We start from the raw sequence: 18,787 nt of genomic DNA, 5'->3' as shown, positions 1-18,787 counted from the left end.
AATACCTTTTAAAATTTTTTTTGTAAAAAAACACCTTTTAAGAGACTTTTTATTAAAAAAAAACACCTTAAATCAGTTTCCGGTGACTTTTGTCAACTTTCAGGCGTTGACTTTTGAGCTTAAATGGCATAGTCAACGCCTGAAAGTTGACAAAAGTTACCGGAAACTGATTTAAGGTGTTTTTTTTAATAAAAAGTCTATTAAAAGGTGTTTTTTTACAAAAGAAATTTTAAAAGGTGTTTTTTTTACAAAAAACTGGTTTTATAAGGTGTTTCTTTTGCAGATTTTCCTAATTATGATTAATCGTTAATTTTAATTGGAATTGTTAAATTAAACATAAATTGATGCTTTATACAATAATAAACAATGAACCGACTGCAACAAAGGTCAAGAGTTGGCTAAGTTTGGTGCCAAGCTGGTTATTATTATACAAAGTATTTGAGGATTTTGTAGAAATTTGATGGGAAAACAAACAAATGATAACAGGAAAATAAAGGGAAGTTTCAGATTTGAATGTGCAACAAATAAATGTTTGGTAGTAATGGTGAGTTGTAGCCACGTTCTTTTCTTTGAGGTTCTCCACTAATTCCTTCTTCTTTTCATCTTCTTTATTTTTAATTCAATTTTTTGGTAATTTTTTTATTGTATTGATTTTGTAGTATTCAATATTGTCCTCTTGGTTTGTTATGTTGAACATGAATTATTTTTTTCTGAAGAAAATTATGTATTTGATTGAGTTAGAAGACCAATCAATATTTGGCGCATATTTTTTTCATTAGAATTGACTTTGTCTTTAGAAATTATACATTATTATGAGGCTATGATCGGACTACGAGAAGGCTTTAAAGACGACAGATTTACCCTTATCGAAAAAGATAAGGAAATTGTCATTGGTGTGATACTTGACTAGAAAAAGTGTGCAAATCAAAACAAATAAAAAGACAAGACAAGTAGCAAGATAAGACAAGACAAGACAAGTAGCAAGACAAGACAAGTATTAAGGCTAATAACATAAACAAAGAAAAATAAAAGGCACAAACAATAATCAAGGTATAGATAACTATCTATGGTTTAGGATACGAATTTGGTGTTTCCATCAAGTTTTATTTCTTGTCAATTCCTCAGAGACCTCAGAGAGGTATAACTCACTCGTGTCATTTCTAATTTTTGCTTCTCCCACATTTCTTAGGCTTACAATGACTTTTAGCTTTTTCCATTAACCTTAATTTTTTTCCACCATTCTCACTCATGTTGATCATCTTCTTTCGTATATGTTTATACCACCTCAATTTATTTTCACGTACGTTTACAAAATTAGGTGCAACTCTTAGTCTCTCTCTCTCTCAAATTCTTGATTATAACGTTATCCATCCTTATATGTCCACACATTTTAATATTTAAATTTCTGCTACTTTCATTTTATACTCATAAATATTTTTAATTGACCAATACTCTACCTCACACAATAAATCGGTCGAATAACCACTCGAATGAATTTGCCTTGTAATCTAGCTAATCCAAAAACTTGTAGCACATAGTACTCCAACGGCTACTCTTCATGTCATCTAACTTGAATATGAAACATTAAATCTTTTCTCCCAATTACTCAAAACATTAGCCATAATTTTGGTACCATAGTTTGTGAAATTATCTTTATTGGGAGCATTTACATTAGATAAATATTTCTATATTTTAGTTTTAAGTTTTAATATAGCAAATGCAAACCAATATAATTAGTAATTAACTATAATGTTATACTTTGTAGTATAATCCCTTCAAGATGTACCAACTTTTATGCCCATATGCGACTCTACAACAAATATATTGATGAACTATAAAATTTCAAGAGGTGAGATCATAGCACGATTGTACGATCCGTCAAATTTTATTTAGATTATTATAAAATACTCCGTAATTATAATCTTAAGTATTAAAGTGATTTATCGATATAATATTTTAAACTAATTATTAAAAACTTTTCCATTTCATTCTTAAAAATAGTCAAAGAAATTTTAATTAACAAACGTAAACTTCTGAAACGAAAACTATATTTACGATTGAGTACTAAATATATTAGTTAATTACTTAAATAATTTAAGGTTATTTGTAGGATCATATGATCATAAGATTCGTTTATGTCGATCATATCCTACCTATTTAAACAATTTCTAACGATTTCAAGTAAAATGTCCACCATGTCAACTTTGCTTAGAGATGACAACAAATTGGAGTTTCCATCAAAACTATGTAAATGATACAAGATTTGTTTCATCAAATAAGTTACATTGAGAATATTTCATTTCATTTAAAAAACTTAATCATGGTGTTTCAAGGATATAAGTTAAAATATTATCCAAGTAAAATCGTGCTAAATTTATCTTAATAGGTAGAATGTACAATTTTTATAATTTTTGTAAAAAACATATTTATAAATATCGAGATTCAAATAATGCTTTGAAAATTATGCGAAATGTACATGTAATTAAATCAATGAAAAGCATGGAGTATCGTTCTTCATAAGTAATAAGTGAAGTCTAAATCATACCAATTTTTATCCCCTATTAAGAGTTTTAAATAATAGTTTTTTTTTCTGCTTAAAAGTTGACTTTTCAACTAGCCTAAAAATTATTACTAAATTTAAATTATACCAATTTTTAATCCCTATAAAGAGTTTTAAACTTTAGTTTTTTTTTTCTTAAAAGTTGACTTTTCAACTTGCTTAAATATTATCACTAAATTTAAAATTATTTAATCAAGATAATTGGAATGTTTGGCAATTAGTTGTTGACTTGTTTGATCAGTTGAAAATATAGACTATTTTTATTAGCTTTTTAAGCTAGCTGAAAAAATCAACTGTTTATGAAAATGTTTGGTAAATTTAAGTATTGGTTGTTAATTGCTTATTACAAAAAAAATTGAGTCAACAAGCCAAAAGTCAACAAAAAAAGCTAACTGGAATAGCTCTTTAATTTTGGCTCAAAATCCAATTTTTTTAGCTAGCTTAAAAGCCATTTACCAAACAAGTATTTTGGTTTTTTAACCAACCAAAAAGCCAAAAACCAAAAGTCAACCAAAAAGCCAATACAAAAACTAAATACCAAACACTCCCGATATCAAATTGAAAAGGCCACCAAAGTATGGAGTATCGTTCTTCATAAGTAATATGTGAAGTCTAATTATTTTGACTTGAAAGTCGACTTTTCAACTAGTTTAAAATTATTAATAAATAATTATTTTGACTGTTTAATCAACATAATATCAAATTTAAATGCCAACCAAAGATAATGTGTACAACATGAAGGAACCAACAATCTAACCACATAAGTCTAGGCAAGCTCACTCATATCATCATCCAAAGCATAAACCCCAACGACTTCGAGCTCAAATTCATGGGGCTATCAACAGCCAATCAAACAAGTGATACTTCAACCCTTTTTAATCCCTACCCTCCCATTTATTATTCAAAATAATATTTGCTTCATCCCTTCAAATTCCTACCCTTTTCTTTCCTTAATTTCCTTCCATTCAAAAACACCCCTGAAAAATAAAGGAGTATAGAACAGACAACTTAAGACAGCCCACTAACTCTAATTACTTTGAAGAACGATAATTATATTGGTAATCATAGAGTAAAACAAGGCCACATTCCATCGACAGCGTTGTAAAGGTTTTCAAAATAAACGAACTGATATTTTCCGCATTGTAAAGGTTTTTAAAATAAACGAAAAGCGACAATTATCGCATTTTTACACTATGTTGGTAAGGCACTCTTCTGTTTCCAGTAATCTCATTAGAAAAGGCTACTTCAGTTGCATACAATTAATAATATAAATTCAACATTACGATACCTTGAATAAAAAAAGAGCTTGTTTGCAAATGAATTTTTAATTACAAACAACTTCATGTAAAAAGAAATGCACAGATTTAATGAGTTCCAAACTAAACTAAACTAAGGTTCTCGACAAGAGTATCCTTGTTTACTTTAGTCAAACACACAATGACACTAGAGACCTCTTGTAGCGAATGAAACCTATATGGCTATATCTAAGTTCAATCTCATGCCACTAGATAAGAATATCCTCATCAAATGAGGGTAGTTCAATGCAAACAGGGAAAACTGAAGATAAATTGATGAACTATATCAAAGATGAGAGTTCCTTGATTGTCCCATTTTCCTGCATTTCAAATCATCTAGCTAGCATGAGGGAAGTGTACAAATTGCACACAATAAAATATAGTAAGGCACAAAACAAGTACTTAAAGTAGCCAAATAACGTTTGACTAACCATCCAAATTTTTAAGTTACCTCAGTGGGTTTTGGGGCAAGGAGATTCCACTTTTTTGCTTGTTAGATGCTAAAAACTGCTGGAGATATCTAGCCTGGTCGAGTAGACTCATGAGGGATTCTAGCCTGGTAGATTCTTCTAAATACCAACCATATATAGGGAATAGAACAACCTGACCTACTTGTTTATGTAAAAGAAAGATGGTTTGCGTTCATAACGTCTCAGTCTGCATAACAAGTCAGAAAGAAAACCCGACTACCACATTTAAGTGTCAATGTGGACATGTCAATAGATCGGTGTGAACTTTTGATCATATTATGGACCTAATGTACCAGAGACTCCAAAAATTTGACATCGTTTGCAAAATATAAGCAATATATCGTGGAATCTATAATACAGCAGTGTCACAATCAGAGTAGAAATATGATCTGGAGAGGCTTTGATTTGAAGTGAAGTTTAGATCAAAAGTAGGTAATCAAAGCAGATACATTATTTACTGACCTATATATGCTTGAAAGGCCTAGCTACCTGTACTAGCTGTATTCACAAAACAATTTTTCACTTGTTTAGTTGTGTTTATCCCCTTCGTGTTCTCTACTTGATAAGCTACACAAAAAATGATAATACATTACGCACATGTCGGATTTCGATGGGAAGGCTTAACAGTAAGGGGGCTTCATCCTGCAAAAACAAAAAGAAAACAGTAGTTTAGCAAGATTTTCTCACTACAAGGTGCTGAACCATAAAATTTATAGCAGAAAAAGAAAACAGTAGATTAGCAAAAATTTTCCCACTCCAATTATGTGCAAGCAGATGAAAGTTTCCAAAAAAAAATAAAAGTTGACTGCTTATAAGCAACAATTGAAATACAATCTTTGATAAAAATAACAAAAATGAAAAAGGTGATTTTAATAAAAGAAAATGGCACCATTAAAGAAGGCAAGTTTTAGGAGAGAGCATTTTTTAAAACAATGCATATCATGCTGAGCTCCTACCATGGAAAAAAACAGAGGTCGCAGATGAGTTTGCGGAAACAGTCGCAATGTCAAGGAAAACGCAAAAACTAGTAATAATGCGAATTGTGGCCGATTCGGTGTGAACTTCGAAATAAAAAAAATCATATAAGAGGACTTTTGAACTTATAATTACATTTTTGTTGTTGAACTACTATTTTATGCAAAAAAATACTCATAGCTATTATAATTGCACTGTTGGAGGTACTTCTAGTGCATACTTAATTAACTTATTAGTTAATTATTTTGTTCAACTAAAATTATGAGTAACAGTAGTTTCAGTGATCTTAATAACTAAAGTAAATGGGTATTTACGAAATTTTTAGGCTGAGACAAATAGCATCATTGGTGAAATATTATAATAGGCGTTACACGTTCAACGTGAGTAGTATGCGACATGTTGACCGTTAAAATTCATGCACCGTTACATAACGAGATTTAACATCGCAATAACTCTCAAACAGATTAAATAACGGGTGTTACGTAACGTAACGGGGGAGTTTTTATTCCATGTTCCTACTCCCGACTAAAAAATAATTCCTTCAAATTCTCAAAGAACATATAAATATCAAACTGAAAGGCATAAACTTTATTTGTTAAAGGCTTAGAGCAACCATTTCCAAAGAAAACAAGGTTGTACTTCTTACATCCTGTATCAGTACTTGATAAAGCAACAAAACCTAGTTTTGGCCTCCCCACATTTATTATAACACTAAAATGATGTCCCACTAAAATGCCAACAAGTACATTTAATTCAGCGCTCACTCCCAAAATTTAACAACACATCTTCACTAAGAGCCAATAATTTTCCCCCAAAACATCAAAAAAGGTATTATATTAAATATAAGGTGATCAAATTTTACATATAAGATCCTGAAACAGATGCCTTTGAAAAGCTTCAATAGAAGACTTCACTGGAAAGTCAAGGAAAAAACGAGTAAAATAAACAGGATCATGCACTCTAGTAGTAACTCCTATAAGCATCAGTCTTCCAGGAACTGAGCTCATTCTTCCTACACAACTGTTGCTAACATAGGTCATAGGCAAATAGACTAGTTATTCTAAATGAGCTCAAAAATCAAACAGGGTCATGCACTCAAATCGTAACTCATCTAAGCATTAGTTCTTCCAGAAACTGAGCTCATTCTTTCCCCCACAACTGTTGACAACATGGGGCGTAGGCATATTAACAATTATTCATAATGAGCTCAAAAATTAATCACAGTTCAAGTCCTTAGTTAATGGTCATATTATACTTTTGACCCATATAGATAACATTTCTCAAAATCACAAAAAGTAAAAAGCAGACAAGGATTTCAATGTAAAACAACGGGACGATCAGCCAGGCCCAGTCCCAGTCCCAGTCCCCAAAAGACTAGTAAAAAGAATCAAAAGATGTGACTACACGTAAAAGGAAGGTCCTTGTGTTAAAATCTTTTCTTCAATAACTACATTTCCAGATTCCAGTATACAAAAATGACGATCACGGTATATCTCAACAAAGTTCAAACAAAAAATCAATTCGAAACATCAGCCAGCAGAGCACAACACTGAGCCAAAACTACAGTAGGGAAATTAACAAAAAGTTTTAATAGCCGCACAATGTATAACAATGTATATTCGTATATAAGCCATGACAAACTTATCAGGAAAAAGATTAGTACCTGAAAAGAAATGCTCAAAGGAGCAGTCAATCCCATCGCCTAACATCCTTGTGATCCATCATCAAATTCATTATTTTCAGAGTTCTCTGCGCACTGCAATCTCCTTTCTAGCATCTGCTGAAAATCAGATTCTTCAGGAATGTCACCAGCCTTTCCATCATATTCTGTTCCTTGTCTTGAATCATCATACAAAACATCTGATGTTTTACCACCATTTTCGCCTTTGGGTGCGACATTGAGATCAGAGCTCAAATCAAAACCATTAGGCTCTGTGTTACCATGACAAGCGACAGTAACTTGATCATCCTGCTCAGGAGCATCTTTCTTCTGTCGTTTCCATTTCTTTGTGGAAGAGGTACCATCATCCTCAAAATCCTCTTCTTCCCGATCTCTGTGCAAGTAAACCCACAATTTCCTCTCACCGTCAAACTGTACACACGGATCACGCTCATAATGTAAACGATCAAGGGCTCCACTGACAACCTGATTAACCTGAGCATCAGTGACGTCCTCCACAATAAACTGGGAATCCCTTATCAAAGTGCAAACATCAGCTCTAGTACCAATGCTCCCCGGTAACCTGGAAGCAGCATCTCGGACAAGACATAGAATGGTAACATGAGGAGGTCGATCACGTCTCAACATAAAATGGTCTCGGGCTTTCGAAGTTGGCTTACCACCACATCTTCTCAAAGGAGCAACAATAGATTTCTTACCATCAGCTGCCGTATAAGAGAAGGCTCTGTCGGGAATTGAATACCTCAGTTGCTCTTCCTTGCGGAAATAATCCCTGACTTCATCAGAGCTTCGAGTAATGGTAGTTAAACTCTTTTGAGCTCTCAGGTCCCTGAACCTTTCTTTTTCATCAAAGTTTAACTGCATCAACTCTGCCGGTGGCGGAGGAAGGCTACCAATTTGCTGCAAAGTCTCTTGGCCACTTTTAAGCCAATTGGCATATGCATCAACCAACTTTATGAGCATTTTGCGAGAAATTCGCCAAGCCTCGGGAGAAATCACCTCCTCAGGGGTTTCTTGATCTGTTGTGCTTACTGGCACTGGCCCAGTCCAAGACCAGCATTTTGAGGACTTTTCATAACATATCAGAGGCTTCCAGCCCTTTGCTCCCAAGGGTGCTGTTTTGGATGAAAATATCTTCAAGACTCCTCGAACTAGATCCAGAAGTGGCTCTTGTGTCTCAAGAATGCATGGATCCCCTGGGTCGGATCTCACACGAGTGACAATGTCCTGAACCGTCAAAGAAAATTTTGATTTTTCAGTCAGAAGGTTAGTCATATCCGACTGCACAAGGGAACCATTGGAAACTTCATGCTTTGCACACTGGTCGTTAGGCTCACCTCCGGTGTTCTCAATATTCTTCTGAGTCTCCAAACCATTGTCAGGACTAGGAGTTATCAAGGCCTTGCGCACAGCAGAAAGAAGGTGAATGATGGAGAATGAGAAATCGGTGTGAACAGTAGGGGTTATTGGAGGGAGAGTTTTCTTTTGAGGTTTGATTTCCAGCTCCGGCTCTGCCATTCCAACCTCTAAAATAGGTATTTCAGATGTGCTGGCACCTGGAGAACCACACTCTGCTTCCAGTCTCTTCTTGGCCCAATTCTTCAAGGGAACAGTATCGGAGAGCGGATGATGTGAAGATAGGTGATCAGATTTATCTAATCCATCAATTTCAGTAAAAACCTCTTTTCTCCTTTTCTTCTTAACAGACGAAGTGCAACCAACTAATGTGTTATTCAAGTCCCTGGAATTTCTGCCCATTGAATTGCCGTCAAATACACCCCCCACTTCCATACTGTAGTCTCTCGTGTTGAACTCATGCAAGGAGAAATCATGGCTAACATTTCCTCTTCGCCTTCTTTCCATAGAAGAAGCCTTATCCATGGACATGGGAGAATTTTCAGCAAACTCTGCAAGGACTTTGCCATTCCTTCCGAGTCTGTAAGTTGATTTTTGGTCACTTTCCATAAATGTGTTTCCAGGACCAGCATAGAGACGATCCTCAGTCATTCTTGTAGTAAAATTCGGTGAGGTATCAAGATTATGTGCTTTTGCCTTCTGCCTGCTTTTGGAGAAATAAGTTTCCATCTCTGGCCTTTGCAAATGCCTTCCAAAACCAGCCATTGAACTAGAGTCAGGTAGTATCCCTTCAAGAGTCATTATACTTTCTTTAGCACCCTTCTTCGTTCGTTTCACCTTCTTCTCATCAAGAATTGACCTGGACAGAGAAGATCGAGCAGTTTCCAAATGACCACGTATTGCTTGCTTGGACATGATCAATGGACTGTTGTCCTCTTCTTCCTCGAGTTGACCAGATGAGCCTGACGGTGTCTCTTCACCTCCACAAAACATTCTTTCCTCCTGAAAAGGGAACATACTGGACTCTCCATTTCGAACTGAAACCCCTCGAATATTTTCTGCCAAAAGCTTGTCTCGCTTCTCTGGATGAAACATTCTATCCTCTACGTGTTGGGAGACTTGCCGGGATTTAAGTCTATAATCAGCATATTCAATACCCAATTTAATTTTCTTGGTTTCAACATCCCTGTATTCATAATCAATTGATGGATCATTCAAGTATGCATCCCCCTGGTTTCTCTTAGTCCAAAAAGGTTCCACGACGCCAGCATAGCCAGTTAAATTTCCTTTTGGAGCAATCTGCAAAGCACGACCTCTTGCAAGTCTCATTTGATCATCATATGCAGGATCCACATACTTGGTCCTCCTGGCAGGGTCATACATACCTCTCGCATTTGATGGTTTAGCTGTCAAGACTTTAATATCAGCTAGCTTATTTATATTCAGATTCCGCCCATGAGCAGGAAAATCAGTCTTTGCAGATTGAGGCACACTTAAATAGCTGTCACCATCACATTCATCATCTCCAAAAGATCCACGTTTCTTTCCTGTCTTAACAGACCTACCTCGAACCATCACATCCCCATCCATAGTGTTCCAATATCTCTGGTTAGCCATGTCGTGATTCATTTCTTGCTCATCGTCAACGGTAGCTATCATAACATCATGTACAGCTGCCTTACCCCCTCTAGAGGTGACCCACTCTGAGCTGTGAGCGTAGAGACGGGAATGGATACGTGAGGATGCTACATTTGGTGAAGGACTTGTCATTCCACCTGCTTTCAGCGATCCCTTTGAATTCGGCTGGCCATATTGAGTAACATCTGCCCTTCCCCCAGAAAAGATGTCAAAGGCAGGACTAGTACCATAGTTAAGATCATACCTTGTTTTCTTCCCAGCACCACGTCCCTTTAACCTCATATTCAACAATGCCTCACCTGACTCCCTTTCAGAAGAATTAGAGCCCAAGTCCTCGTTTCTTTCCCTCATCAAAGTCTTCTGACTTCTCACAAGATTTAAAACACGTAGTTTCTCATCAATGTTATACCCTTTACAGTTATTCCAAGCTTCCCTCATCTGTAAAAGACTACTAACCATGGAATCCTGATGCCTACGCAACAAATGATAATGCTGATGTGTCTGGAAAAAGTTCAGCCCCTGACGATAAAGCGCAACTCTCGGCTCACACAACCCTCCTTTCAACATCTGATAAAGCACAGTTATAGGACTACCAAAATGAAAATTAGCACCTTCAAACAAATCCTTCAATGTACGCAAAAACACCCCCTGATCCATATCAGGCAAATACTTGGCAAGCCCGAATCTCTCTTCTTCAGTCAAGCACTCATTCCAAACATCCAAAGACAAAATCCCTTGCAAATCAGGAAGATCATAAAGCTCAAACGGAATACAGCAAGTCTGATCCCCAACTTGACAAAACTCCGAACCTGTCTCCCCTAATTCCAACAAATCAAAATCATCCGACCCTGCCCCAGAATCCGCATCATCAAATTCATCATCATCCTCAGAATCCACCGAATTTCTCCTATGAAACTCATCTTCATCAGTCGACATACTCTCCCTACTCCTACTACCCACTGAATACTCTGAATCAAACTTTGACACCGTCTTTAGGTTGTTCTTCTCAATAGCCATTAATCATATCAACCATTAACATAAACACAGTAAAACTCAGCTCAATTCAATCACTAGAATCATACCGTACGAAAAAACTAAATGAAATCCAAACTCCAATCAAAAACCCTAAAACAAAACAAAAACGCAAAACCACAATCAATTTAATTCAAAACATCCACCAAAAACAACAAATTAGCGGGAAAATAACACGTCAAATGAAAAAATCATCAACAGTCAAAAAACAAAAACAAAAAAGAATCAAACGAAACAAACAATCAAATTGGATCAAAAAAGAAATACCTAATATGGCGTCGAAGTGAGTGAGACAAATGAGTGGAGAGAGAGACACAGAAACAGCATTAAAGTTGGAAATGAGCGAAAAAGCGTAGGAGAATCGAAAGCTGAGAAACCCTAGAAAAGAAAGAGAGAAAAGAGAGGAAGAGAGAGAAAAAGGAGAAGAATGGGGTATATATAGTAGGAGTAGGGAAGATTGGGGAAGTAGAAGAAGATGATGAAGATGAAAGACGTGGAGAGATAATGAGCGTCGGATAAAAGGAGAGAGAGAAAGAGTTGGAATAGAGAGAGAAAACGACGAAAAGGGGTAAAGAGGAAGATTGAAGAGAAGGAAGGGGAAGAAGGAAAGTGGAAAGGTTTTATTTTACGAAGAAGAAGAGGAAGAAAATGAGAAATGAGAAAGATAGTCATACAGCCGAGGACCGTTGCAGAGCCTTATTGATATTCAACCATGCTTTACTCTGCGTTTTGGGCTCTCTACTCTTTTTTTTTACTCGACACGTTTTTTATTTTATTTTTTTTTTTTTTTGCTTTTTTTGGGTACATTTAGTTATTCACAAATTCTACGAGATGGTCTCACCGCGAGACGTGTCCAATTTGGATTAAATAGTCCAATAATAGAAACTTTTAGTATAATTGGCCTTTTGTATAGACTCGTCTCACGGAGAGACGATTTCATAGAAGAGGGGTTGTTAGTTATTTACCATATTTTTTTATTACGTTGGAAAAGGATTTAAAATTTATAGTGTAAAAATTAATTTGTAATTAAAAGACAATATAAAATATAAGTTGATGGAATAATGTCTTAATAAGTTATTGAAATAAAGACAGAAAATAAGTTTATAGATTAAATTAAAAGAGAATATAAAATTTAAATTGAGTAAACGGATCATAAAAGAAAGTGAAGCTATTAAAATAAAATAGTGGGGAAAGTTTGAGTATTTACTTATTTGTAAGTGGTTTTTGAAGGTGAAATTAAGTTTTTAAAAATTTGTTTTTAAGAAGATAAATTTGAGTGTTATAAATGTTAGGAATGTACTTTTATTTGATAGTAATTTTGAAATCAAGATGTATTTTTTTGAAAAAATTATTGGGATTTTTATTTGATAGTAATTTTGAAATTAAGTTTTTAAAATTTGTTTTTAAGAAGAGAGTATTTACTTTTTTGAAAAAATTATTGGGATTTTTATTTGATAGTAATTTTGAAATCAACATGTACTTTTTTTATTCGTGCGCATCTTAGAAATTTCACATCAGAAGACACGTTCTAAGAATACTCCATAATAAGTTCTTATCGACACAAGTCTTTTTTGATGCACTTTGTCCTTACTCGGCTAAGGATTTACTAGTAACTAGTTGGATGTGAATATGAAAAGGTTTACATGTCATAGATAGTGGAAAGTTGATGAGTATTAGGATTCACACGTCTCATGTCCAATCGCTACTGATAATTGTCAATATCTTTCTAATTAGTTTCAAATCTTAAAAATATTTATATTAACTTACAATAATTTAGAAAATGAAAATAACAAAAAAATTAAACAACAATCCTTAGTTAATTTAAGATTACACATACTGAAAAATTATTAAATAATACTTTTTTCGTTTCTTTTCAAATATCTCATTTGCTTTTGAGTTACTATTCATTAATCACTCTTAATTTTTATTTTATTCTTAATCCATGTATTAAGCCATAGTCAAATGGGATCTTGTTTGATTCGTCTCGACATAAATTTTATTAATATCTAGTTTTTATCATTTTTAATTATAGACAATTATCGCTATTAAGTATTGAATTAGTACATTGGCAAACATGCAAAAAGAAAATGAGACATTTAAAATGAAACAGAGAGATTAGTTTTATATTTAAATTTTAAGGATATTGTTTCTAGAAATTTTTTTTTTTTTTTTTGTCATATCTAACCCACTTCTAAGATTACTCCATGAATCTTAGGAGTAGATGTTAAATAATGTTTCATAAATATGGGTTGAAGTAAGACGAGAACACAACAAAAAATAAAAAAATCATTATGAAAATATATTTGTTTCTCATTTTTATGTTGGTATTAGAATTAATAGATTTTCCGGAGAACAAAAACGTAGCTTCAACATTTACCATTAAAAATGATACTAAAAAAATCATCATCCCCACACAACAATGAAACTTTGAAAACCTTATTACAATTGCTTTTACATTAGAACACTCATAAGAAACTGTATGGAACCCGTAAATCAATCATTCACCATTTTAAAACTACGCAACAATATAAATTATTCAAAAATGTTTTAATTTAGGGTTTAGATTGGAATTGTGAATAAGAATTAAATATTGTATTCAAGATGTGTTTCAATGATGTTAAAGTGCATGGATAACTTTGTGATGATGTTATTAAAGTTTAGATTTGGTCTTTATTACGAGAAGTGTTGTTGGATGAATAATTCGTTGTTCTTATATTGATATCATATTTGTTATGGGTAAGAGTAGTAGTGGTGAATTGAACATGGATGGACTAGAATTTATATTAGGGATGAAAATAATAGTAGTATGTACTACCTTTGCTGTCTTGGTCTTGTTTTATGATTAAGAAAGCTTTGTGAACTATTCTTCTCTTTTTATTTCCTTATAGTTTTATGTTGAAATGTTATCTTACTTTGTTAAATGAGTTGTTGAATTGATGTACGATAGGTAAAAGTTGAATGTGCTTCACGTGAGCAAATAATGGCTTAGAAGCATTATAAGTAGCAAATCATAATGTTGAAGTTAATTAGAGTTGTTATGGATAATTTTTTTTGGTTAGTCTAAATAGGCCTTTTTAAGTCACGAACTATATGCTATTTTATAAGTGAGCTTAAGTATGCATGATGAGTGCTTGAATATGCTAAATATGTGTTAAGACTTGTGAATGGTTTAAAGGTTTATTTTCTTAGAATTAAGTAGCCTGTAATGAGATTTGTAGACTTATAAGACCTACTTTAAATTTGGTAGGTTCTCATTTGTTAGAGGTTATAAAACCATGTATCGGTGATTGTTTTGACTTCTACAGAGTGCTAGCAACTTTAGGTACGTACACGTAGTAACTAACCCTTTATGCAATTTTCTTTAAGACATTATTGTTTTTTGTGATAATATGCAATTGTATTGAATCTATGAGGTACTAATGAGTAAACGAAGAGGTATCGATTATGAAATACTTGAGCTTAGAATAGTTTAGAGGATGAAGGTGTTAGTATAAGGCGAGGACGATCCCCTTATTGATATAGGAATTGGATTATGTCTTATTTGGAGTTAGAATGATTTCTTTATAGGTGAATTTCAGATCTTGTTTGAGTTGCTCAGTGCTTTGCTATCCTAGGGCCCTCATTAATAGTAAAAAGCAGGAGTTATACTCATTTGATAAAGCATTATATTATGCTTAATTGACGTGGCTCCACTGGATTAGTACCCCCAGTGGTTTAGTTCTCGAGGTGAGATCCGAGAGGATCACTATACGGGAGGTATGAGCATACTTTGTCATTGGGCGCTGGATGGCCGTTACCACCCCTTAGCCGAGGTGTTACCATTATGGGCCTTGCAAAACCCAATATGGTGGTCTTTCTTCTGGATTTGTACCTTAGTGGGTCTCTTTTTCTCGGAGGTAGGATCCGAGATCAACTAGAGGGGGTATGAGCTCATAATTTGTCATTGGGCGTCAGATGGCCGATACCACCCTTTGGCCTAGTCATAAAGAATTGTATGATGGATGAATCTCATGAGATTATATTATGCTTTAAGGGTCTTGCAAACCCAAATATGAAGTAAAGTTGAGAAAAGAGGAATGAAGAAGAGCATATGTCGTATTTGGATATTCTATCTACAAGTGGTATCATATGAGTCTTTAAAATAAGTTATGAAATAGAAAAAAGGATAAAAATATAGAAATTACATTGAGAAGCAAAGAGCTATGATAAGTAGTTATGACTAGTACTTTAAGTTTTGTAAGATCTACTTTATATTGTGGTATTTCATGTTAACATCTGGTTTGTTGGTATAATCATATTGTTGGTTAATGATGTGTACATGTTTGTTTTCCTGATCCTTGCTTTTTTTTAAGATGGTCCTGCTACGATGCATTTACATTCGGTCATATGTTGAGCAGTAGGGAAATCATAGATAGGCCTAACAGGTATTGGAGTCTTTTTTTTTTTTTGCATTGTATATCGAAGATGTGAGCGCGTATTTCCTATCATTGCAACGACTTTGGAAGATTTGACTCTATATACAACCTAACTTGTTGGATTGTTTGTTTTTAAAGGCTAAACCTTCGTTTGTATAATTTATCTTCCGTTGTGTTCTTTTATGGGTTGTATGTTAAAATTTGTTTTGTTCCTTTTCGAACTCAAGCTTTTACTTTGGAATCACGATCCATGCTTAGCAAATCGACAGAGAATCAAGCGAGGATCATTCTGCCGTGATAGATTACTTAAGGCCGACGTGTCATTTTGTTATTAGTATCTTTATTTTTCTGAGCATGTTTGTCTTACATATCTCCAATATTCAAAGGAGATGCTGTCGAATTTCCAACTTATTTTTTTTATTTTTTTTTAAATAATCATCACAGATTATTCTTCAAACTGTCCAGATTATATAGTTTCCTTTCGTTTTATTTTATTTTTAGTAAAACCTGAATTTCCTCCGGCCCTTTGCAATTTTATTTGGTTTTGTTTAAGTGGTCGGAAATTCTGGAGTGTTACAGGGTCAACCATTGATATTACCACAGAGAAAGTAGGACAAGCTCTCAAAAAAAAAAATGGAGAGAACAAAGGCAGTTGGACTTGATAACATCACAATCGAGTTGTGAGGGGTTTAGGAGTAAAGGACATTTATTGGCCGACTAACCTCTCTAATGTTATCTTGAGGATGCATAAGATGCCAGAAGAATGGAGGAGCAACACACTTATCCCACTGTATAAAAACAAAGGAGATGTGCAAGTATATATGCGAAAACGATAGAGGGATCAAACTCCTAAGCTACACAATGAAATTGTGGAAAGAGTGATAAAGTGGAGAAATACACAAGAAACGGCGATCAGAGAGAACCAATTCGACTTCCTTCCAGGAAGGTTAACCATTTAGGCTATTCATGTCTGATGAGACTAATGGAAAAATATAAGGAGAAAAAAAAGTATTTGCATATGGTGTTCATCGACTTAAAGAAAGAGTATGATATCATACCACGAGGTGTCATCTGAGATGGCCTCAAGGCGAGAGGTATTTCACAAAGGTATATAGAGGTAATGCAGCATATATATGACAGAGCATCGATGAACATTCATACACTGATGGGGATAATTGATTCTTTACCAGTTAAAGTGGGCCTACATATATCAAGGATTAAACCAAATTCTTTCATTTTTACGGTCATTATGGAGGAGATTCCTAAATCTATTTGAGAGACTTTACTATGGTGCATGTTTTTTGCTGACGATATTGTGTTAGTAGTAGAAACTAAGGAGGTAACTGATAAAAAAATTGGAAGAGTGGAGGAAAATTTTAGAAGGTAAAGATTAGCGCATTAGTCTTACGAAGATAGAATATTTACAATGCAACTTTAGTGGGGCAAAGCCGATAGGTGCGCCAAAGGTGACCATTGGTGAAGAAGATGTTGCATGTATGACCAAGTGTGGGTATTTGGGATCGATTATTCAGAGAAGTGGGGAGATTGATAGAAAAGTTTCTCATCAAATACAAGAGGATTTGCTTAAGTGGCGAGCAACCACTGGGGTGCTATGTGATAGGAAGTTTTCAAGTAGGTTAAAAAGTAAATTTTATCGAGTTGCAATCAGGCCTTCTTTGTTTTATGAGACAGATTGTTGGCCCGTAAAGAAGACTTTTGAATATAAGATAGAAGTTGCAGAAATGCTTATGTTGAGGTGGATTTACGATCACACAATGATGAATCGAATGATAACTAGGAGTTTAGAGAGAAGTTAGAGGTTGTCCCTCTTTATGCAAAGATGCGTGAAAATAGATTGAGATGGTTTGAACATGTGCAGAGAAAGACTTTACACACCCTTGTGAAAAGGAACGAAAGCATCGTAATGGAGGGTAAGAGAAGTGGAGAAAGACTTAGTATAACATGGGAGAAACAAATAAAAAATAACCTGCATAAATTACACCTCTCTAAGGACCTAGCTAGGGATAGGGGTATCAAGCATCTTATTCATGTCCTAGACAACTAATACTTTCTCATTTACTTGATGTTCTTGTTCCTTGCCTTTTCATATCACTCTTTTATATATTTTTTATTACCCAGTCATTTTTATTTTTATATGTATTTTTTTAGATTTTTTAAATTTGTGATAAAAGTCGAGCTTGTGTTGTAAGATGCGGGTTTGCGAGTTCAGCTTACTTAGTCCTTTTCATTGCAAAAATCTTTTTCTGAGGATCTTTCTTGAACCGAGTGACTCTTTGGTCGCATCCTCTTTTATAGTATTAGATGTCATCTTTCTTACCTCTCTAGACCTTAATCATAATTCTATGGGCGAAATACACTAGTTAAATGATGATTTATACACGACTTGCATGATGTCATTTGGCAATTTTAATAATTAAGAATTAAAAATTAAAAATTAAAAATTAAAAATTAATTTGGGCATTCAAAGAAGATGCCATCATTAGATTATCGAGATGTTAATAGGATGTCACTAGGCATGGCCACGGGGCGGGTTACTCGGAACCGAACCGGTCCCGAATCGCTTGGAACCGGATCCGGAACCGGAACCGTTTGCGACAGGTTCCGAACCGCCCCGAACCGCGGAACCGTGAAACCGCCGGAAAAAAAGTTGCCGGAATTGTGAAACCGCCGGAAAAATACATCATGAACCGGACCTAAAAAACCGCGGTTTGGAACCGGAACTGGTCCGGGTGAACCGGTCCAACGGTTCCATGGAACCGGGACTGGTCCGGGTGAACCGGCTCAACGGTTCCATGGAACCGGAACCGCGAAAACTAGCCGTTATAGAGCCGTTATGTAGCCGTTGCATTTTCCCCTATAAATACTCATCACTTTCAATCATTTTCATTCACAACTCATCTCTTCTCCTACTCTCTCTACTTAATTCTTTAATTACGCAATTATTCTCTTAATTACATAATTAGTCTTTTAATTATTTCTTAATTTAGTTAATTACATAATTAGTCTATTAATTATTTATTTATTTCTTAATTTTATTATTATTTCAATATTATCAATCATGTCTTCATTTTTGAAAAAAGCCTTAAAAAAAGTTACTAAAGTGGCAAAATCATTGGGAGGTTCCAGCTCCTCCAAAAGAAAGGCCACTTCTACTCCGTCGGTATCAACAACACCTTCCATTAGTAATTATAATTATGAACCAAATTATCCAGAAGGGTACGACCCAGAATTACATAATTATGCAGAAGAAGTGGAAAGAGAAATACAAATTGATGAAGAAGAAGAACAAGAAGAGGAACCAACGACCCTTATTGGGATACATATATCTCGACAGTCATCAACAA

At 34.5% G+C, this 18,787-nt stretch overlaps 2 protein-coding genes across 2 annotated transcripts; one reads left to right on the top strand and one right to left on the bottom strand.

The window, feature by feature from the left end:
- Nucleotides 1-4,633: 4,633 nt before the first annotated feature.
- On the bottom strand, nucleotides 4,634-11,680 carry LOC130812767 (uncharacterized). Its single transcript, XM_057678360.1, has 3 exons — nucleotides 11,275-11,680; nucleotides 6,964-11,100; nucleotides 4,634-4,967 (listed from the first exon to the last, which is right to left on the bottom strand). The coding sequence occupies exon 2, from the start codon at nucleotides 10,990-10,992 to the stop codon at nucleotides 7,003-7,005; it is 3,990 nt and encodes a 1,329-aa protein (XP_057534343.1). The 5' UTR covers nucleotides 10,993-11,100; nucleotides 11,275-11,680; the 3' UTR covers nucleotides 4,634-4,967; nucleotides 6,964-7,002.
- A 4,818-nt stretch (nucleotides 11,681-16,498) lies between these two features.
- LOC130813520 (uncharacterized) lies at nucleotides 16,499-17,239 on the top strand. The gene is made up of 3 exons (XM_057679359.1): nucleotides 16,499-16,529; nucleotides 16,745-16,805; nucleotides 16,861-17,239. The coding sequence occupies exons 1-3, from the start codon at nucleotides 16,499-16,501 to the stop codon at nucleotides 17,237-17,239; spliced, it is 471 nt and encodes a 156-aa protein (XP_057535342.1).
- Nucleotides 17,240-18,787: the final 1,548 nt, after the last annotated feature.

Source organism: Amaranthus tricolor, chromosome 5 (genome assembly GCF_026212465.1).
Source record: "Amaranthus tricolor cultivar Red isolate AtriRed21 chromosome 5, ASM2621246v1, whole genome shotgun sequence".
NCBI classification, from domain to species: Eukaryota; Viridiplantae; Streptophyta; class Magnoliopsida; order Caryophyllales; family Amaranthaceae; genus Amaranthus; species Amaranthus tricolor.
The sequence above is the reverse complement of the archived record's forward strand: the minus strand, read 5'-3'. Positions and strand labels throughout refer to the sequence as shown.

Bases quoted from the DNA above. Each gene is read 5' to 3' on its own strand.
- LOC130812767 (XM_057678360.1), bottom strand. From the start codon at position 10,992: ATGGCTATTGAGAAGAACAACCTAAAGACGGTGTCAAAGTTTGATTCA.
- LOC130813520 (XM_057679359.1), top strand. From the start codon at position 16,499: ATGGCCTCAAGGCGAGAGGTATTTCACAAAG. The intron at 16,530-16,744 runs GTATATAGAGGT...ATATTGTGTTAG, and splicing joins GCGAGAGGTATTTCACAAAG to TAGTAGAAACTAAGGAGGTA. The intron at 16,806-16,860 runs GTAAAGATTAGC...ATGCAACTTTAG, and splicing joins GTGGAGGAAAATTTTAGAAG to TGGGGCAAAGCCGATAGGTG.